The sequence below is a fragment of the Plectropomus leopardus genome, chromosome 1 (genome assembly GCF_008729295.1).
Source record: "Plectropomus leopardus isolate mb chromosome 1, YSFRI_Pleo_2.0, whole genome shotgun sequence".
In the NCBI taxonomy this organism is placed as follows: domain Eukaryota; kingdom Metazoa; phylum Chordata; class Actinopteri; order Perciformes; family Serranidae; genus Plectropomus; species Plectropomus leopardus.
Genome location: NC_056463.1, coordinates 16,520,423 through 16,543,904, shown reverse-complemented (window position 1 = coordinate 16,543,904; position 23,482 = coordinate 16,520,423). Strand labels below are relative to the sequence as shown.

Genomic DNA, 23,482 nt, shown 5'->3' with positions numbered 1-23,482 from the left:
GGAGCAGGCAGTCAGCAATACGATAGTGATCCTGTTGGCCCTGGAGGAGGTCCAGAACATCTCGCTGCATGTCACTGAGAACATACGACTGAGTGTGTTAGCGTCTGTAGTTCGCTATCTCGAGAGGGAAAATGACTTTGACAAAAAGAGGGTGTTGCTGCAGTGCTTTGGGGTAAGTAGTTTGATTGTGCTGTCAGTGTTTGAAAAAAAATCTTGCTATCAATATCCGAATCCTTTGACCCTTTGAGTTTTTCTTGGGGAGGGGGTTGGATGCATTGGCCAACTTGGCAAGAAATGTCCCAAAAATAAAAATATAACGTCACAAAGAAAATGACCTGAAAAAAAAGAAAGACAGCAGAATTTTTAGAAAATTGTCAATAACCAAGGAAAATGTCCTGAAAATATATTTATTATTATTATTATTATATATTTAAAATTATGTTACAGAAAAAAATTATACATATACATATATTTTTCATTTACTTCACTTTTTGGGTTCATTACCTTGTTTGTTTTTGTTTTTTTACTTTGCTTTTTTCCCCTCCTTATTTTATTAATTTGTTATTATTTAGGCCATGTGTTGTTAAGCTGCTCATAGTGTCCTCTCCGTGTTTTTGAATGAAATCCAGCCAATTTGCCCAGATTTCAAAAGGGTTAATCTAACTACCAATCAAAAGTCCTGCACTGAAAATGTCACCTAAAGGTCCAGTGTGTAGGATTGAGTGTCATCTCACAGTGAAGTTGCTTAACTGAAACTATTTTCATTTGCCAAGCGTGTGGTGCCTGATGTCATAAATGCAAAAAGGCAAATGGCTAGAGCCAGTGCTCAGTTTGTCTGTTCTGGGCTACTGTAGAGAAATAACATGGCCGACTCAGTACAAGAGGACTCTCTGATAAAAATGACTCATTCTAAGGTAATGAAAACATGATTCTTATCTTCAGGTGATTATACACCAAAGAAAACATACTTATATACTATATTATAGTCAGTTTCTCCCAAAATATCTCTCTAAATCCTACACACTTGACCATTAATCCATAACAGTGCATTATATTGTGTATTTTTTCTAATGTAAAAATAAATATAATCAGTAAGTATGTATAGCTCTGAGATTAATGTTGTGAAAAACAAATCACATGTCCCCGTACAGCAGCTGACCTCCAGTGTACAGGCAGCCTACAGCTGGTGTATGGTTACACTCCTGTCACTGATATGGACATAATGAATCTCTTCCTCTTAGCGTAATCTCACACTTGATTTAACAATTACAATAATGGGTTAAAACAGACTCCCAGATTACGTTGTACCATTAATCCCCCTGTTAATAGTGTGTCTGTGTCTCTCTCCTGCCTATAGAGAGTCTTAACCAGCTTGATGCAGACAGCAAGAGACGCGACCAGGGATGAAGTCTCCATCATCAAGGTAATTTTACCACACCTAAAATTAAACAATGCTGGCGACATGGCTCTAAGGATAGTATATTCAGTCAGTAATTCAGACCACCTCTTTGGTCCAGACTGAAATATCTGAACATTAACTGAGTGGATTTTCATGAAATGATGTACAGACATTCATGTTCCCCAGATGACAAATCCTAATGACTTTGCTCTTCCTCTGAATATTCACCCAGCACCACCAGTAGGTCAAAGTTTTCACATATCCTGCAAAATACCTGAACATCTGCCAGATGTATTAGCTCAAAACTTGGCGCAGGCATTCACGGTCCCCAGATGGTGAATCCTACCAAATTTGGTGATACCCAAAATTTTCCTCTAGTTTAACCAGAAGTTTGACATTTGTGATTTTGAGTGACATTTCTCCACAAATACTGGTTGGATTGCTGTGAAATTTGTTACAAACTTTCATGTCGCCATTAGGATAAAAATTGTAATGACTTTGGTGAACCACTTACTTTCCCTCTGGCAGCATCATTAGTCATTTTTTAAATTTGCCAAATACTTTTGCATATGACTGAATACCTGCATAACTACTTGCATTCCCATCAAACTCAGATGCACTTTGTGTTTAGTGCAAATTTTAAAATATTAGCATGCTAACATAGCAGCCTAAAATTGTGAATTTAAATACACAGACTGTAAAAATAACGGACGCAGTTTCTGGGACATCACCAGTTAGTTAGCCATCTTGGTTTTATGGAGCCAGAGGTGGACAAGAGGGTGGAGCTGTGAGGAAGCGAGGGGTGGATTTGACTGAGAAGCTGATGAAACTATGAGCAGACAGCCTGTCACTCAAAGCATCCCACCCTAAATTGTAATTTTAAGCCTCAATAACTTGTAAACATGTGAGTGAGTTATATAAAAAGTCACCCTTGTACAGTCGTCATGAATGGGGAAACTAGATTTTTTGTTTTTGTACCAGGCTGTAAACATGTTTATTTTTTATGTAATTTTAAAATGGTTGTTTATTGGGATTGACTCTGTTTTGGAGCCAGCCTCATGTGGCTATATGAGGAACTGCAGTTTTTAGCATTTCCACGTTGGCCTAAATTGTCATCCCTGGAGGTCGTCGCTTGGAATTTAAATGTTATACCTGCTTAGCATAATAAGCACTCTAGCATTGTCATCGTGAGCATGCTGACAGTAGCATTTAGCCTGAAGCACAACTGTGCCGACAGCTTCGCAGAGCTGCTTCTTAAGTTTGTCTTAACATGTATCAGTTACGTCTTTGTTTGTTTTTTACGTGTTTATTTGCACTACTACGCTCATGTGTTTACCAGGCGTACTTCAGTATACCGCTGAGCATCTTGAGCTCAGTGCTCAGTGCATCTCACATCACCACCGTCAGACTGATCCTTCAGTACTACAGCAGGAACAAGGATACGCTGCAGGTGAGTAAGCACGACGTTACACAACCGTGTGAAACCTACACTGACCACATTTAGCCTTCTCCTGGAATTCTTTGTTTTCTGTTTCACCACTGTAGACACCTCTTTAGTCCTTAGTTGATCATTTCCCTCTGTTTGCCAGTTGCCCAACAAGTACCTGTCCACCATGGTGTCAGTGCTGTTCCAGACCCACCTGGTGAAAGACGGTAGTCTCTTCCCAGAGCTGGCTCCCCTGCTCGCTGCAGCCAGCCCGCTGACATCCAGGCTTTGCCCTCACTGCAGAACAACATCAATGTGTAAGTCGTGGTGTCACCTCATAACTTCTAATGGCCCCAATACTCATTAGTAATGAGCCTTATACTTATTATTAAAGGGCACATTTATGAATGATTTGTGTGTCACTTATTCTCACAGCAGCATTATTTCTCTGTTGCTCTGATGTGTAAAAAATTAGGATTGATTCCTTGGTTTCTTAACTCCTTGAAAACTAAGCAAATTGGCTAGATTTGTTTAAAAAAAAAAAAAACATGGGAGGAAGACAATGAGCAATGAAGAAGAATGAACCCAAAAATTTGACATTTGTGAAAAGCACTGGAGCTTAAGCTTAAAAAATATAATACATTTGTAACATAATTTTAATGTAATTGTGGTCATTATAAATATAGTTTTTCCATAGCCTTTGTCTTTCTTTCCCAAAAAATCTATCCCTAGCTTTATAAAAATAATTTTCTAAATCTACTAATTTCTTACCATGTAGCTTGTTGCCTTAATTCCGTGTTGCACCAATTAGCTTAGTGTTCAAAGGTGAAATACTTGTCGTTGAACACAGCTTGCAGAAAACTCCCACATACTGTCTAACTTGCAAAAGTAATGATTTTAATGTGACATTTTGGTAAGTAGACCTTCATTAGTCAAACAGGTATTTTCTTTGTTCCCATGTTTGCCTCCCTTCTTTATGCACCCTGACAGTAGAAGTTGTGCCAGAATTCTCAAATTGATCAATTGTTTGAGATTATGTATATATATATATATATATATATATATATATATATATATATATTTAATTCAAGTGGCAAATTGGACAATTAAGAATGCATGTATAGATGTGCTGTTGAATGTCACCCATAGTAGTCACAAGAATAAACTTTGTGGCTAAACCTGTTCCTAAAAACCGGCTTAAAATGTTTCTTATTGATAAAAGGCTTTTGTTAATTATATCCTGCCTTTGCATTTTTAAATGTGCATCTTTTGTGGGATACATGATGCTCATTTCCAGTTTGAGATAAAGAATCTAACAATGACTTCAGTTTTAACTAATAGCCTGATCACATCCGAGATTGAGGACAACTTTATTGAATAAACATTTTCACATTCTTAATGCTCTGCCTGTCAGAGCTTTACATTCCTGCAGCAAATAGATCCTACTTAATATTATTTGTGTGTGTTTTTTTTATTTGCCAAGAGTAGATGGTGGACACCATGATTAATTTCAATGGTGCACAATAATGCAATCTCTATTTCCTACATACATTATGCCTCTATCTGAACACAGCAATGGTGTCAGGCCTCTGTGAGAAGTGATGTATCATTGCGCCTCGTGGTGCCAGGAGCATGCATTATACATAGAAAGTAAAGGAAACGAGTTGACAGACTAGATTTTAATCTAGAGCCGGTTTGTGATGTGCGCGTGGAAGTATTTGCTCTTGATTCAACAAGAATGATACATTAAATATAGAACAGCGGGGAAGCCCTCATTCTGCTTTGGTCTTTGCTATCTGTGTCTAACAGTGAATTCAAGTCAAAATTAATTTTGTCTGAAGGGAAGTTTTGACAGCAGATAGTGTACACGTCTATGAGACACATCTCACAGTATCACAGTCAAACATTAACCTTCTGTTTCTATTTATTACACTAGAAATTAATGAGTCTATTGTTAGATTATGCCACTATGACTGTCTGGATGGTAAATATGTTAAAAGAGATGAAACATTTTAATTAGTGAGTTTTGTAATTTTTCACCTCAGACCCTATTTTACCATATTTTTGTGTCTAAGTGAGTAATGGGAACAAGTTTTGAAACTGGTCCAGTATTGAGCGACAGTGCTGCAGCCTGCAGTGGTGAAACAGGCTGTAATGTCACAGTTAGCACAACACTGGTCATAATGGCCTGTTGATAGTGTGGACATGCCCCGAGTGTTTACATTGCACCAATTTAAAAAATAATTTTCCTCATCAGTCACTTAGACACATTAAAAAAAATGGGTTCAGGTTGACAAATACCAAACCTGTCCTTTAACAGAGTGGCATGAGAGTGGTATCAATCTTCACATTTAACTCTTAACATGAATTATAAGCCCATTTCCCATAACGTAATTTTCAGTACCTTTACTTTGTTATTTTTGTAAAAACAAAATTTAAAAAACCCTTGAAACCTGTTTAAATGCAGACATATTTGTCTTGTATTGCATCACAGAGCTATTAATGTACCTAATAAGCATATACATAGGATTGATTTTAATAACTTCAAAGTGCTTGAAGTGTGCATCATGCAGCTATATTATCCAGGTAAATATAACCGATTGAGACTTAGTATCCGCAGTTACTCATTTTCAAATGACTCAGCTTGGGATCAGAGGCAAAACAAACTTGATTGGGACATCCCTATATATAACTGTTACAAAGAAAAAGTTCCAGTATATCGCACAAGTTTAAACTAAATGCTTTACTATTTTTTTCTAGGAGGGAGACCATTAACAGACACTTGGAGCACATGACTCTGGAACAACGTCAGGCGTTTGGCTTGTGGTACAGCAAAGTTATGCCCCCCTCCACCATTGCAGGTCATGAGTCACTCATCAGGGACACAGGAAACCTGATCGCCTACCTGCCCTTCCACAACTTCCAACACCTCTCATCTGCTCAGGTAACGGCCCTCTGAGCTCTGACACCTGGCTGGGAAACCCGAGAAGCCAGGACTCAGTCAGTCCGATTAGCCTCGGGGCTCAGCAGAGCTACTTGTCACATACTGGTTAAAAGGAAAGCACAGACAGCCCCTTCTTTCTCTGTGTGTGTGTCATATGCTGGTACTGATGTTCAATAAGTAAAGATAGGAACACATGAATTAGAAATGACCAGGAGATAAAGAGGACACTGACCTTTCAGCCCTCACCAATGAATTTAAAAGGTTTAGTTTTACATTTTGGGAAATGCACTGACTTGCTTTATAAAGCCACAGTGTGGCAGCTCGTAAGCTTAGAAAACTCATGTTGACAAGAAGAAGACAAATATAACGTGTTCATTTGTGGGCTTCAGAGGTACTTGTGTACAGATTTAGTTTCCGTTGGACAGAGCCAGGCAAGCTGTTTCCCCATGTTTCCAGTCTTTATGCTTAACCCTTTAAAACCTGAGTCATCATCAGTTTTCTTGTGCTGCAATCAGACGCCTTTCACAAGCTATTTGATCCTAAAAAAACCTGAGCAAATTGGTTTAAATTCTTTCAAAAAGATTGGGGAGAAAGGCATTGACCAACTTGGCCATAAATACCCCACAAATTGCAAAAAATAAGTAAAATGTGACAAAAAATTAGTTTAAAAAAAGGGGAGGGAGGATTATAATAAAAATATAAAAAATAGGGAAAATGGCCCAAAAACTACATTTATAATTACACTTATTTTATATCTAAAATTATGTCACAGAAAAAAATAGAATACAGTTCATAAAAAAGTTTATTTATTTTTAATTTATTTTATATTGTTTTGTTTATTTTCAGGTAATTTTCTTGTAGTTTTTAAACATTAATTTTTTTTTTTTTACTAACTTTTGGGCCATGTCTTGTTTAGTTGCTTGTTCCCTTCTGTTTTCAAAGAGACTGAACCAATTTGCTCAGGTTTCAAAGGGTTAGCTAAGCTAACTGTCTCTTGGGGGTAGCTTCATATTTCATATACAAACATGAGATTGGTACCAATCTATTTATTTAACACAGTATTTTCCCAACCTTGCAAACTATTCATTTGCATGAGTTCATAATTCTGCGGGTTGTGAAGACAGCTGAATTATTACTTCTCTAATATCTCTCACATTTTAAAAAATGTCTAATATTCAGACAGATATGCTTTACTGTATTTCTGTCGTTGTGTTTCTCCACAGCTGTTGGACGGCCTGCATGTGTTGCAGAGAAACACCCTCACTTCTCTAAAGCAGGAGTTTATAGCTCACAGCCTAATTGGCACCTACAAAAACCTGACAGCTCAGGATTTCACCAGGTGGGGAACGAATGAATGGAGGCACATTCAACCTGTTGTTGGTGTAAACTGTTAATTAGACATGAGCTCACATTTATTTATTTACTTTGGTTTTTTTTTTCTTTTCAGGTTCATTTTATCTTACTGATATATTATTATCATTATTACGGTCATGTGTGCTATGGACAGTAATGAATTTAAATGAATAATAACTCTCGTCTTCTCCCAGGTGTGTGTTGTTAACACAGTGTTTGTAATTTTAGGCTGGGTAATCTCACATGCCTGGCAGACCCAGAGGACCTCCTTCTGTACAAAGACACTCAAGTCTTCAGTGTCATCCGGGACATCGTAATGAACTGCACACGTGAGGGACTCAGTCTACCCAGCCATCTGGTAAGAACAAAAAAAATCACTATGTGGTTTCTGTAATGTTTTTATATGTGTGCTCTCATTTAAAATTTGCCTTTAAGATATATTTATATTATGTATGTTTTCTCTGAACCTCATGTCCAGACTTCCAGTTTAATACTGAACAGTCCAGAATTAAAGGTCCCCTCGTCACTCAGTCCTGATCGACTGGGAGATCTTGGTCCGCTCCTGCCCTCGCTGGGTGTGACTTTCCTGCAGGATGTCAGACCGTCACAGCTGCTTGCTGCCCTCCCTGCCATCAACTCTGTTCCCTTCAGCCCTGCACAGGTAGGAGCATACTTAACCTGTAATGTACAGAGGAAGATGTGCTCTGTATAGTCTGACAAGTTGATTTTACTTTTAAAAAATCTAGGAAACTGATTGCCTTGAAAAATGTAAATAACTTTAACTATCAATCTTAATTTATGTTAACTTTATATCTAAGTTTACTAAAAAATTTGTCATATTTACTTAATTTTGTGAAGTTGTTGCAACTTAAAAATGGCACTAAACATGTTAACCAAACAAAAATTGCAGAATCCTAACTTCATCATTGGCAAAAATTCCTGTCAAGATCAAGTAAAGTCATACTTACTTAGTTTACTGAAGTTGCTAACACTTACAAAGAATAGTTTTACATGTCATTTCTTAGTTGCAGCAACTTCTAAAATTAAGTAAAGATGGCTAAATTTCAAGTAAACTTAACAATTAGATACAAAGTAAATTTAAATTAAGATTCACAGTCATATTTACTTTCCTTTTTCAAGGTAGTAGGTTTTCACGATTGTTTAAAGTAAGATCGACTTGTCAGATCACAGTGTGGGAATAATCATCTATAACTGCATTTATTTAAAATTTAACGTACGCAGTTTTTTTTAAATGGCGGCTGGTGGGGCTTGTAGTTGCTGAAGAACAGCTGGCAGTTGGTCTTCAGCACACTGACCCCTGATGTGAGACGTCTCATGAGGCAAAGACATGAGCTTTACTTCGACCTCTGCCATCATCTGAAGTGGATCCTTTTACTTTCACCTTCACCTCACAGCTGTTGTCTTGCTTTTATATGTCAAATGAAATCTTAGGATAACTAACTTCTTCAAACCTGCAGATAGTTTGGCAGGTACAAGTAATGGCAGCATCTTGGAGTCAGTTTACACCTATGAACATGCGTCTTGACTGATCTGATCACGGCTGGACAGCTCAAAATTTCTTTGGCATGTGATCTGATCTCACTTACCTGCTCTTTGTGTAAATAACATTCCCTCCAGGATTTTTTGACTTTGCGATCGCAACAGTCAATGCAAATCCTGCCAGTCCCTGTGAAGTCTGTAATTTTGTCCAATTATTGCAAGTTAATCACAAATTTGACCATTCACATTGGGTAAAATCTAATTTCACTATAGAGCCGTGTGCATCGTATTGATTTGCTCAGCCCCTCTCGTTCTCTTTCTCTGTTTATCATGAGACCACTGCTGCACCTGGGACAGAATCATACACACACTAGACAGGAATAACTATTAGCATCACAGAGTTGAGCCATTTTTCTGTCAATGTGAGGCTGTCTGGGACCGTTTAACTGCACAACTGTCTAGTGTTGCCGCTGCTGTTGCGTTAGCTCATACTGGGCAGAGAGGAAGAGTGTGGCTCACAGAGAGACGGTCCATCAGCGCTGATCAGCAGCAGCTGATTGTCAACAATCAGATGCTATTCTGTCCACCCTCCTTACATTCATAAATAGATTATAATTCTGTGAGAAACACTGAATGCTTATAATGATACGCTTTGAATCCGAGAAAGCATCACAACTTCAATTTCTGCGCAACAAATACCTAAAACTATTGCAGCATTTACTGCAATTTTTTTTAGAAAGCTACTGTGAAATTTGGCAGGTCATGCTACAACAATCACAAAAACAGCCTGCAAAATCCTGCAGGGACTGTAAGAAAAACATAATTTCATTTAGCATTAGAGGACTACTGCTGCGGGAGTGGGAGTCCCAATTTATTTACCTACTGTCATTTTTTTGTGTTTTGCAGGCATCCATGATTGTAGACAAGATGTCTTCAAGTAGCTCCGTGAGTTATCTTGCAAACACTTCACACAATGAATTCAGTTTTGATACTTTCTGTACCCTGAGCCTCACACCTTCCTCTGCTTCCCCCAGCTGACCGCTCCGGGAAAACTGCAGGAACTCGGCTCCCTCATTGTGGGAATGAAGACAGAGACATTGTTGACCATCACCTCTGACAGGCTACTCTCATCACTGCCCGCCATGGCCCAGTATATACCATGCCTCAGCCCGCAAGCCAATGCAATCTCCACTAAGCTATGGGTACAACAGACACACAAACACACACACACACACACACACCCCAACTACTGCAGCTTCTAAATAAGCTAGAAGTAGCCGCCCACACACCCACAGATGCAATGGGATATGACCAACTTGCTGTTTTTGGTCACTCACTGTTTTTATTTGATGATCTTTGGTATTTCGGGTGTTGATTGACTGCAGGATGTTAGAAGAGTTGCTGTGTGATGCTGAACTGATTTGTCACATTCAAACAAAATCAAAATACCCCAAAATAAAACAAGCCTTTTTAAAAACAAAGTTCAAATAAATGAGGCAGAAAACAGATTTATCAAACAATAAAACTGAGATTTACCAAAAAAAGACCAAAAGAAAGAAAGTTGGTCATATCCCATGGTACCTTTGGGTGGTTATTTCAAACTTGTTTAGAAACCACAATAAAGTTAAACACTGTGTCCTCTTTGGCATCTTCCTTATTGGCTATTTTCACACGCCTGCCTTTAATGAGATGATCCTGAGATGCCAGGTCAGGTGATGAAAAAAATGGGAAATTATTGAGGCTTGCTAGAAATACCCTTACACCAACAGTAGGGACACCCATACATACCGACTTTAAATCTCAGTTTACAAGTATTATCAGTCAAAGCTGTGTTGAATTTGGCTTTGCAGAAGTTGAAGGAAAAAACAAAAAAGCAAAACTGACATCATAAATGACAATAAAATTCTCAGTTGAATTGAACAGCATATAGGAGACATTGTAATATTACCAAGAACACAATACCCTCTTGCAGTTGAAATTTCATTTACTTCTTACTTAACTCACTTTCTATGGAAGTTTTATTATTTGATCATGAGACTTTTAGAGTTATCTGACTTTTTTTTTTTCAATATTGTCTGCAGCACTTTACATAATCTCTCTTCTTTTCTGACCAGGGCTTCCCAGAAGTGATCTTTTGGTTGGACGAAGTGGAGCCGTTGCTCTGGTGCACGCCACTGCTCAGCATCCATCCCAGGACTCATGTGCTCATGAACAACATCACCGCTGCATTCACAAAACCCTGGAATACACAGCAGGTATCACACAGCTCATCGTGCATCAACACACATCATTTATGTCGTGGTGCTCAAACCTCAAAGCTCAATACATCTCAGTAAATGTGTTTCAGCTCATGAGCCATTTTCACTGGGTGCATATGCAGAGAGGTAATCACTTCAGCCAAAGCGTTGTTTTCAGTTGTCAAGTTGTTTTTCGGGGGGTCAAATAACAGAGAAGCTTCAAATGCTAAAATAAAACATTCAGTATTTACCAAAATAAAAAGTTTACGTCAAAAACATACACAAAGTAACATTTAAAGCAGAAATATATTTTACACTATTCTGTAAAAAATATCTGTTTTGTCATTTTATCTTTTGACCTCCAGTTAACCTTATCCACATAAGGGCAGCTAAAACAGTGTAGATAAACAAATAACAAACAAACAATGCCTTCTTGCGAACCAGACTGGTTATGTAATATCAGTGGGTGAAAACTGAAGTTTTGCACATAAAAGTTTGCGTATATGTGACATCATTTAACCCAGAGCCTGTGACTTTACTCTGTGTTATGATCTCTTTGTGCTTCCTCTGATTAAATATGCTTCCTCTGTTTGTCATGTGAAGGTGTCTATGACAGCGTCTTGATTAGCAACTAAATTATTAAGCGGAGAAGCAAAACCAGAGACGTCATCATCACTGACACTGTGAATGGATGTGTGACTGTTTGTACAAACAACAGACAAAAACTATCATGCACAATTCATAAAGGGTCGCCCTTGTCCGTGACCATGAAAACTGTGGACAAAAAGCAGCCCAGAGCCTGCATAAACCAGAATGTTAGTGTCAAAAATATCCATTTATTGATACAAATTAATTCTTAATATTTATTACTGTTTCAATACTCATTTTCCATCATACCCACTTTGCGTTCTCATTCTCCTTTATTGTTGATGTTTACTACAATCCTGCTGTTTTCTGCTACTAACCAATGAAAATATATTATCTTTGTCATGTTATAGCTTCTTGTATGTATCTTTGATTTAAAACAAAAAACATTTCATACCCTAAATGTTCATTTTTCCCATTGATGTCAAAAATTGTATCAAATATCAATATTTTTCAAGTTATTGTATCAAATCTATGAATTTCAGTATTTTGATAACACTATGCATGTTTTTTACACGTTCTCCTTCTTCTTCCCCAGGCTAAAGCACTTTTCCAAGAGGTGCTTGATACTAACCCAGACCTAAGTGAACAAGACTTTCTGTAAGTATGCTTCATTTTTGTGATAAATTTGTATTCACTCTGTCTGTCCAAAATGTCTGCCATTGCTCTAATTGTCTCTTTTAACCCTCTGGAACCTGGATCAACATCAGTTTTCTTGTGCTGCATTCAGATGCCTTTCAAAAGCATTTAAAGCCTTTTAAAGAAATGTCATGCAAAATGCAAGATTTTCATAAATGGTGAAAAAAAAGAGAGAAGGAGAGAGAATCTTTAAAAAAAATCCAAAAAAGGGGAAAATGTCCAGAAAACTAAAGTTATATATTATAATTATATATTTAAAATTATGTTACAGATAGAATGTATATTCTATTTTACTTTTATCATTGTTTTAATTTTTTTGCACTTTCCAATTCATTTCCTTGTTTGATATCAGTTTTACCTTTTTCTTCCGATTTTTCTAGTAATTTTCTTTTAACTTTTTACTTATTTTTCCTCTAATTTTGGGGTGATTTTTGTTAAATTGCTTTTTGCCTTTTTTCCATATTTTTGAATGAAATCAAGCAACTTTGCTCAGGTTTCAAAGGGTTAACTGTGTTGGTTCTTTGCAGCTTTACAGTATATGCAACAGTTATGTGCATCTATTGACAATCACCTCTATATAATCAGGAAACTGGGAACGGTGGGTCAGGGTGTGAGCTGCAAGTTCTTACAGGAACGTTTCAAGGCCGATCCCTCACCGTCCTCAGTGAGAAGAATCCTGGCCTTCCTCCGGCAGCAGCCTCGTCCCCTTCACACCACACTGGTAAAGTTACAAAGTTAATAATGAAAAAAAGAGAACTCCTGCATACTGTCCAATTACTTGCAAAAAAACTTAATTCATTTAACAATGTTTGGGTTGTCAGACCTTCATCAGGTTAAATGATTTTTGTGTTGGACTGTGTGCATGAATTCTCTCTTTTTTCGCATTGTATGGATGTTTTCCTCCTATGCACCTGTCCTAATTTTTTGGAAGGTGTGCATGAGCCTCAACATTCAAGTTTTTATTGGTTTTTATTTATTCTTTTCTACAGTTAATAACAGGGATGTGAATGTGATATTTTAATAAGGCCCCAGTACACTTTTCTGGTCATTATTGAACACCATAACTCAGGAAGAGAAGGGGAGATGTTTGGTCAGATACTGAATTGGTAACACTAATCTTGGGAGTCCACCTTGAAACTGTGCAGATTAGATAGGTGCTGTTACGCTGAAGATGCGTGCGACACATCCATGTTTCTACAGAAGTGAATGTAAACTGTTTGTGCAACTTGATTGCTTTGCAGAGGCATACATCGCAGTAACTCTATTACTATTTATATACTATTTGTCTATGTGTCTATTTTTCTGGACAGAAAAAGTGTGTGATCGAGGAGGTGTATCATTTTAAGTTCTTCTCTGAGCTGCTCAAAGATCTTGGAGCTGAGATTGCCCTGTCCATGCCGTAAGTCAGAGGTTGACATTAAACACAGCACTCTTATGTGAAAACATAATTTGTGGATATTTCAAAGCAATTGAAATATGGCCATCTCATTATGAAGAATTACATATCAAAACCCCTTGTGAACGTGTCATGTTTCTATTAAAAAAGAAAGTGCCGTCTATAAAGTATTCCATAGTGATGATGAAGATAAAAGGGTCAATCCCTCCATTTGGAAAAGAAATTCGTGTTAGATTTCTAGACTATATAATGAAAAATATTCTTCATCATTTTGTTGTGTGTTTGCTTGCAGGGTGAGCACCATTAAGAAGTTTCCTACAGATGTGATGGACACTCTGAGGAAGATGATCGTTGAGCATCCTCTTCCCTTTCAGATGCTGCCGAGAACAAAACAGGAGCTGCTGGTGGACAAAATTGTGCAGAGGATGGTCAGTAGAGCTCCACTGTGTTGCTATACTGATCTTTTTCACAATTTAGAAAAGTGAAAGGCAAATGAAGAAAATGGAGAGCCAAGATTTTCAGTTTTAAAGACAGGAAGATTTCAGCAGTGCACTTTCAGTAGTTTATTTGATATTTGATCCATGTTTTGTGGGCTCTTTCTCTGCAGGACATGTACACAGGGGTGTTCACTGAGCAGGAGTTTCGTTCACTTGGCATTATGGCTCCGTTTGTGGTGGATGAAGTTTTCATTCAGCTTGACCGCAACTTCTTCATCGACAATCTGGATTTCCTGCAGGGACTCTGCTACAGCAGCACCAAGATGGACATTGTGGCTCGTATCCTGCAAGATGTCTTTGGGTAACTTTGTGACCTAAAACTGAAGGTTTTGTCTGCTGGGGGCAAGGAAATCCAATTTTTTAAATGTGTTTATTTTTTATTGAGCAATGAATCAAACAACAAGCCGGTGTAACCACAGCGTTACATATCGCTGGTGTGTGATTGGTGAAGGGATCTTTGATGTTTTTCAGGCCAAAGACCCCTTAACTCAAATAGAGACAGAGCAGGACCACCGACTACATATATTGTATAAAATTGAGTCCCACTTACAAAACGATCCATCGATCATCTATGCAGCACTCTGTGTTGTGTACTGTAAATAAACTGGCTATTTTTATGATTGCTTATAATATATTGGATTTGTGTTCATGTGTATTTTTAGTCCTAATTATTTAGTAACTCTGAGCACACCCTAGGAGTCACTGACTCCCTGGTGGAGACCAGTGGATTCGTGGAAACAAATCCGCCAATGTTCAATTAAGAAGCTAAAAATAGCAAACAAGAACCTTTCTCTTAAATACATAAATCATGAAAATAAACACCGGTGATAAAAATAAATCTAAAAAAACATTTTTTTTATTCAATTTCAGTAGAAGGTCATTACAGTGAAGCTGTCATTTTAAACCTTAATAGTTCTTATGCAGCTTTTCAATTTGCATTTCAATCAGAATGTTCTTTAATCAATAAATATTAAGGCATCAAAAGTAGATGGGTTTATTTTGTTAGTTTTGCTTTATGTGAGAACTGAGTTCTGAGTTGATCAGCAAATTTTCTGGTTTGCCTTTGGAAAAAATCTGACCAAGAAAGAATTTGAGATTAAATTACGTTGTAAATGTTGCACATTAAGAGTCTATCCAGTGGGGGTATAAAAGTGTGTTCTGCAGCCTTTACAGTGAGATATGTTAGTGCACAGTTCAGGTGCAAGACATGGAAAGATCAGAACTGGGTGATGAAGTGTTCTTATGTTTTGTTTCCTCACAGCCCAGTCAGCAGCTGGAGCCAGACGACACTCAGTCAGGTGGACCGGTTTCTCTTCTTCCTGCCTGACGACAAACTGCAGGAGATTTCACTGGTGAGCTTACTGCAGTTTTTTTTTTCAATTTGCTTGATTCTCCATCGTCATTGCTCCTGCGATTGAGGGACATTTAAATCTTATTCCTGTGACAGATTCATTCGATGTACAGAAATCCATAGTGAGGCGTTGGGATTGTTACTTGATCCCATATAAGGGTAGGCCAACAAGGCTGTAAATAAATCCCTCAGGTGTCGCATCTCCAGCAGGTGTCAGGATCAGGTGGTGAAGTTCCTGTTTTCCCATAAAGCAACAGTGTGTGTGTGTCTCCACATGTGTTGTTTGTGTTTCTGCAGGCGTTGATGACCGTGGGACGAATAGAGAAGCTGTTCATGAGCCAGCGTCGGTGGGAACGTGGGGATGTGGGGGTGCACTGTTTTGAAGAGAAGGAGAAGAAGAGATTTTTTGAAAAGCAACAGTTTGTTCTGCAGTTTTTCCTGGGCTTCCTTAAATTGAATTTCATGTCCGGTGAGCATCAGTTTGGTTCCTAAACGCTCTGAAGTTACACAAAGCCTTCTCTCTAGAGGAATAGTTTGACATTTGGGGAATTATGGCATATGTCATCAACTGGCTGTTATTTAAAGAATAGTTTGACATTTTGGCTTTCTTGCTGGGTGTTAGATAAGAAGATCAATATCACTTCCATATCTGTCCGTTCAATACAGCCATCAGCCATTTAGTTTAGCTTGGCACAAACACTGAATACAGATACAAACTGCTATTCTGGTTCTGCTTAAAGGTTACTAAACCCAGCCACAGCACCTTTTGAAGCACACTCATTAATATGTTAAAAATTTGTTTAATCTCTGCGAAAAACAAAGTGTAAAAACAGCACAGGGTGGTTTTGCAGGGGGTCATGTGTGGAACTATTTCTTTGCCTGGCGCAGTTATTTCTTGTGTCTCATGTCATCTTATCATCACTGTGAGGATGCTTCATGCCCAGGTCCAATGTTTAACTATTCCTTTTAATTTATTGCAATCATGTCAAAATTATTGTTGATTTTGTTGTTCTCAGGGTTAGGTTTAAAGTATTTAAAAAAAAAAAAAAGAATCACTCCCACACTGCAGGGCTCCACTGTTAACCTGTTTACTACACCAAGGTGTTGACATTTCAAGCACAACAGCTCTTCATCACAGAACACATAACAGAGTTTTTTTTTTTAGTGTTTTAGTGTTGGTTTTTTTTTTGGTACATTGTTCAGCAGGTCAGTATATTCAAAGGGAGAGTTCCAGATTTCCTAAATGTTTTTAATTTTTTTTTTAGTTTAATAAGATTTTTTATTATTATTCTGATTCTTTTTATTGATTTTTTTAAAAGTGACATTAAATAGTCAGGACAAAACAGTTAGAACAAAACATATCCAAGTCTCCATTCCCTCCCTCTACACCCTTACCCAGCTCATGTCATAAATCACATAAAGACAAACCAGAGGAAGATAATAAATAATAATAATAATAATAATAATAATAATAATAATAATATAATAATAATTATATTATTATTATTATATAATTATAATTATTATTATATTATTATTATTATTATTATAATGATGATAACAATCATAATCATAATAATAATAATATTGATGCATAAATAATTATATTAGATTTACAAAAAATAAAAACTAGTAAATAATAAACACAAAAGAGCATTTTCACATGATTTTAGTCTGATGAAGAGCAGTTGTGCTCGAAACGTCACCACAGTAGTGTAATACACAAATGGACATCAGAGCCCTACCTAGTGCAAGCCATTCTTTATTTTATATCTGCTTCATTTTGGCTTAGCACCTTCCTTCATTGGTTTGAATATTCATATTCCTATTAGGTTTAAAGTATGAATTTACCATACTTCAAACCAAAAAATCAAGCAAAACAAAATTTTTTTTTTCTTACGGGCAGAGTTGCTGATATGCTTTACCCACAGTCATACACTGTGTTGTCTGTGTCTGTGTCCTTTACCAGCGACTCCCATGGTTCCTACCTGTGAGATTCTGCATACAACAGCTCCCTCTGCCTGGACCTCCAGCAGTCTGACCAGCATGTCCACATCAGCTTTCTCCAACTGTCTGGAGCTGATGGGTCAGGACCCGTTCCTTGCACCCTACCAGCGCAGCCAGGTGCTCCAGAGAGTCAAAAAGGTGAAATACCCTCTTTAGTCCTCCTACATTTAATAACCTCTCACGTGTTCAATTCAAGGCTGTACAGGCCCGTTTACCCTCCTGAGCTCAGACGTTAATACTGTGTTTCTGCTCTGTCTTTACTGGGTGTATGAAGATATATGGCCCTGTCTCGTCCTTCTCCCAGTCTCTGATCACTCAGCTGGGTGGAATAGCGGTAGAGTTGTCAGTAGAGGAGCTGAGCAGCCTACGTCTGACTGAGCGAAGGAGCATCGCTGCTCTGGGTGCTGTCGGTACCTGGAGCAACAGACAGGTAGCTGCTTTGGCCGCAGAGGTTTAAAAATCCCATATATTTATTTGGAAACAGTTAATAGTAAATGAAGGACTGAAACAATGTAATTCTCATGAAAGTAGGACTTTTCTATCAGACTGCATTAATCGTATCTGGGTGTACTGAATAAACTGGGTTTATCCTTAACCCCTTGAAACTCAAGTAAATAACTGGATTTCGTTTTTAAAAACATGGAAAGAAGGCAATGAGCAACTTAATAAGAAATTACCTCAAGAATTTGCAATAAATTAGTAAAAAGTACAAGAATTTTTTTTTTGTAAATTAGAAAAAGAAAAAAGGGTGGAAGAATGCTTAAAATTATAATAATTCTTTAATATAATGTTAAATATATAATTATGGTTATTATAAACATAGTTTTCTGTACATTTTTCTCTAGCTGTTTTAAAAATAATTTTCTAAATTGACTTTTGACTTTATTTCTTGCAATTTGTGTAACATTTCTTGGCAAGCTGATTATTGTCTTTTTAACCTTTTTTTTTTTTTTTAAATAAACCACACCAATTGACTCATGTTTCAAAGGTTTAAATACTTGTAAAATGCATCTTAATTTAGCACAAGAGAAGTGGTGTCTATCCAGGTGTCAAAGGGTTAAAGAGTTTGTCTGGACTTGTACTCCTGTTTTGGTTCTAGCTCTCTGCACTGTTCAACGGCGTGTTAAACTCCACGAAGCAGCAGCAGCAGCAGCAGCGGAGTCAGAGCCAGCTTGACTCCAGCACACTGGTGGCGATGGGACACATTGTGTGTGGAGCTAAAGCCATAGAGATGAATTCTTTCAATGCCGTCGAGTTCAGGTGAGCAGATAAAAACAGACACTTTCTCAGGCACTTTTTAAAGGAGCCGTGTGCGAGATTCAGGGAAATTTAGTAGCATCTAACAGTGAGGACTGAAGATTTTAACCAGCTGAAACTTCTGATTAAAATTCCCTCAGTGTTCATTGTTTAGAGGTTTTTATTGGGAGCCGGATTCTCTGCAGAGGTCTCTTCTCCATAATAAAAGGTCTAGGTGATTTAAATCGGTAAAAAAAAAAAACAACAACCCCAAAACAAAACAAAAACTGAATAAAGCAGTTCAGTGTTACAAGTCAGTGTTTCTCCTGCACTGTTTAGCATATTGAAGATGAGTCACTAACCCAGCACCTGCTAATTCGTGCTCACCCTTTTCTGTGATAATTTAATGTGTGCTTACCTTATTTCTGATCCAGATGTTCAGGAGGTTTTTACAGTGAGCTATATCATCTATAGAGGTCCCTTCCTCTCCAAAATAAATGGACAATGTAATTTAAACCGGTAAAAACATGTTACAAATCTGTGTTTCTTCCATGCTATTTGGCATGTGGCGGACAGCTGTTTTCCCAGTCCCTGCTATGTATGCTCACCTTATTTGAAAAAAAGGACTAGATTATTAAAATATTATTTAAAAACTAATTAAAAATTAAAAACACTGAACAAATCAGCTTTATGCTTCAAGAAAATCTTTGTTTTTCCAATGTTGCCTTATTGTGTACAGAACTCTAACTACGGTGGCTGGCGCGAAAATATGAATAGTCTTATCTACAGCCAGAATTTGGTTTTTCCGCTTTTGGCTACTGTAGAAACATGGCAATACAACATTGAGATCTCCATTAATGCAGATGTAATCTATGTAGATATAAACATCTCATTCTAAGGTAACAAAAACACCCCAAAATTCTTATTTTCATTTTACACTGAAGAAAGCACTTATTATATTATGATCAATTTCTGTCATATATCCCCCTAAATCCTACACACTGGAACTTAAATGCTTTTTTTTGAGAAATCCTCTGCCGTTGACAATATACAGCCATGGTAATGTCTCCTCTGTCCTCCACTGTGTGTGCTTTGTCTCACCCTGGTGACGGCAGTAAGGCGGTGCTCTGGCTGGGTCGGCTGCGGCTGTCCTGCTCAGAGGAGCAGCTGGAAGTTCTCGTTAAGCTGCTGGCCCACAGTCTTGCTTTTGGACCCATAAGTTCTTGGGGCACTGATGTCTTCATGGAGATTGGCGTTCTGACAGGTATTAAGCGCCTGTCCAGTTGCAGCCCCCTCGCTTTGACTTCTCTCCACTAATGCATGTGTATGGGTCCACTTTGTGCATGTTTGTATTTTGGGCCTGTGTGTGTGCAATTTCTAAGAAATAACAGTAGTGTGAAAAAAATGTATTTCCCCATGGGAGACTAATAAAGGAATTGTTTCTTTCTTTTTCTTTCTTTCTTTCTTTCTTTCTTTCTCATTCTCCAATATTTTCAAAATATAGTCTACTATGACTTTGCTATGTTCATTATGTAGCTACTTGCACTGTAGAAATTTGTGCTAAATGACATTGTGCAGAGTAAAAAGCATTCATTCTGAATAGTGTTATTCAAGTAGTATTATGTGAGACGGTGTGCTTTAACGTAATTTGAGCACGACTGTCAGGACCGTGGCGCTTACGGCGAGGTCTGCAACCATCACTGAAGTGTATTGTTGCTGTTGCCCCCTGCCTGATTTGATACGATTTCCATATGATGATCCAGAAACGGCAGAGCAGTCTTAGTGATGAGGAAGGTGTGCTGTTATGCAGATTTGAGCACATTAATGAATTTGGGGACCAATCAGATTGCTTGTGCAGAATTACTTGTTGTACGGTCTGGTTTAATATCTGGCACAAATTATAAATATGTTGCTCAGTCAAATGCTAAATGCCTGAAACGTTGAATAAAAGCACTGTTTTTGTTGATAACTTCTTAATGTATTCTGTCACTCTCTTATTGCTGAATCTCAGTGTTTTTAACACATTTTGCTTTTTTTTTTTTTTTCAGCTGGTCTCCCAGACATGGCGATGTCAGCTTTGGTGAAAGAGCAAATAGAAGGAATCACACCTGAGGCCATCTCAATCATACCATCTAAAAAGTTTGCTGTCAGTCAACATTTAACAATATTCACGTCATAAGCTCTTTTTGATTTAAGAAGATTTCAGAGTTATTAATTAACTCTACACTTATATTCTTGTTGGTGCATTTATTCTAACAGCTCCTTTTTTGTCTTGTCTCTGTTAACCTGCTCCTCTGTTTCTATCTTTGTGTCTGTCTGTTTTGCCATTTCCTCAAAGGTGGTGTTTGACCAGAGAAAGATCAGCATGTTTTCCTATGAGCAGGCGTCTGCGGTGACTGAGGCGCAGCGCGCTGCTCTGTCAGATCTTCAGAAGAAAGCTTTGGCTATGGTGCTGACACCGTGGGAGGACAGGTCTGCAGACTTTAGAGGTAAACCAGTGAAGCTCTGAATTTGCTTGTTGTCCACTGATAATTGTAAAATGTCATTTTCAGAAGCTTATTTGATTTTTAGCTGCTAAACATGAATGCACTAAGTAAAGTTTTTTTCTCCGTAATGCTATAATATTGTTAGTATAATGTCTCTGAAGTTAGTATACAATAAATAACAATATAACAAACAAGTGGAAAAAATGTCCAAAAAAGCCTACACAATGAGGTGTTTCAGTTGAGATTTCTGTTCTGGAATTGTATGCAAAAAACTGCATATTTAGGTAGATATTGCATCATTTGCATATTTAAACATAAAATTTCAGAAAACTTGTGATACAAAAAAATAGTTGTCTTACAGTAAATAATCAACTGGGGAAATTTCATGGTGATTTTATTATTATTTTTTTTTATTTTTTCATTTATTATTATTTTATTATTTCCCAAATGCCTTGTTTTTCCTCTAGAAATTTATTGAATTTTACAATACATGTCTTTACAGGCCATATTCTCAAAAAATAAAAAGTTTTTCTCATTCTCTGAGCCAAAAATCTCAACTTAAGTTGCACTTGCGTACATCAAACTTTCCAATTTTACTCAGATCTATATTCTGTAGGATTTTTACAGAGCTTTGTTCATACCTCATTCGTTGCCTGATTTATATAGAATTTCATTTCTAAAAACATTGAAAAAAAATTTTTTTTTAAATGGTTGTTTCCAGTATTTTCTTGTTTATGCAGTGATGAACAGGGCAATCCAAAATGTCCTCTGTAAAAAGCGTTGACGCTAATATGACAACAACATAAGTTAAGAGTTTTGACCCCAGCTCCATCCAATATTCACACTTTTGTTCTGAAAATGTATGCAAATTAGTGCATATTCAATTAGATGATCCCTCATTGCATATTTAAACACACAATTTTAGAAAACTTGTAAAAACAAAAATATTTATCTTACAGTAAGTAATCAGGGGAAGTTTCACTGTGGTATCTATTAGTTAAAAATGCAACTCTATTGACCTGGGGTGTCTCCTTTTAAGCGATGAAGCTATGTTTTGGAATGAAAACAAACAGAAACAGGTTTACTCAAAGATGAGTGTTCTTCTATTCCTTGTGTTATTCCATAACCATAACAGCCCTGAAACATAACAGTACAACTAATACTAGAAATACTGTATCACTACTGACTAAATCCAGAATGTGCAATATAATGCACTGGCATTTGTTTTACGTTGTTTTTTGTTATAACACACAAAGACAGTTAACCCACACAGATCATATGTTGCACAGCTCTACATTCGATTGGTTTCACTGTGTTCCTGTAGGCAGGTCACCGGGGCTGGCACTGAGCCACAGTCCTCTGTGTCTCATACTGGGACTGCTGATGCTGCTGGTACTGCCCTGCCCTGACCCGATCTGCCCTGGCACATGACCCCACTCACCCCTGCTGGACTGGGACACAAGCTCCTCAATTGCATATCCAAGATGATCTGTGCAATACCATACCTCCTTGAAATAAGCAGCACTTCAGGATTTCTACACAGAATAATTAATGAGATCGTATTCTGTTTTGTGCAACTGTCACTTATATACATATCAACATTCAGCACTGGAGAGTTCTCAAAAAAAGAGAACAATTTCAACAGTTTAAACATCCATTAAGTAGATCCAACACCAGCATAATTATTTTCATACACTTGGCTTATTTATTTATTTTTTTAAAACCTCTAAGAAAACCTACTGTCCCTGATATATCCATCTCAGGGATGTGACGCCATACCCAGAAAAACAACCCAAACACTTAAATACAGTTGTGATACAGTTATTACGCGCAAATGTGTTTTAATGCTAAGAGATATATATTTTTCTGAAATAATATAATATTTTGGCACACTAAGAGCTGTGATGTTTGCTACATTTATATATAATTAGTTATCTTGATTAGATAACTGGCACATGATGCTCAATGAGACCTGATTGTATTAATATTGGTCAACTTTAGTCTAGTTTTGCTGTGAGTTTTGTATTGTTGTGCACACTTTTTGGTGTGATAAATATAGTATCCTAAATTATTAAAAGTGAATCTACCTCTGACTGACTCACATCTACAGTTTCTGTGCCCCCCACCCCACCCCTTTTAAAATCTTTTTTCCTTTTACTAGTGAAGTTAAAAGTACAATATTCCATTGTTTGTTTGATGTCTTTATTTGAAACTTGTAAAACAAATCATATGGATAACAAAAAAATAAAAAAAATATTGATAACATGGATAACAAAAAGACAATAAATGCCCTCCACATTTGGCTCAATTTTCATGTTGGAAAATGAGCAGGAAGAAGTATAAACTTATTTAATCCTACCCTAAAT

The 23,482-nt window shown here is 37.2% G+C and overlaps 1 protein-coding gene across 1 annotated transcript; it reads left to right on the top strand.

The window, feature by feature from the left end:
* Positions 1–29: 29 nt before the first annotated feature.
* Positions 30–22,941, top strand: strc1 (stereocilin 1). The gene is made up of 25 exons (XM_042487626.1): positions 30–172; positions 1,358–1,423; positions 2,739–2,849; positions 2,989–3,142; positions 5,586–5,769; positions 6,993–7,108; positions 7,351–7,480; positions 7,601–7,783; positions 9,529–9,567; positions 9,657–9,824; positions 10,737–10,877; positions 12,043–12,104; positions 12,729–12,864; positions 13,454–13,542; positions 13,832–13,967; positions 14,147–14,337; positions 15,298–15,388; positions 15,685–15,856; positions 17,357–17,532; positions 17,669–17,824; positions 18,494–18,654; positions 19,746–19,894; positions 20,679–20,776; positions 20,969–21,119; positions 22,441–22,941. Exons 5-25 carry the CDS (start codon positions 5,617–5,619, stop codon positions 22,545–22,547), a joined length of 2,805 nt encoding a protein of 934 aa, XP_042343560.1. The 5' UTR covers positions 30–172; positions 1,358–1,423; positions 2,739–2,849; positions 2,989–3,142; positions 5,586–5,616; the 3' UTR covers positions 22,548–22,941.
* The last annotated feature ends 541 nt before the right edge of the window (positions 22,942–23,482 follow it).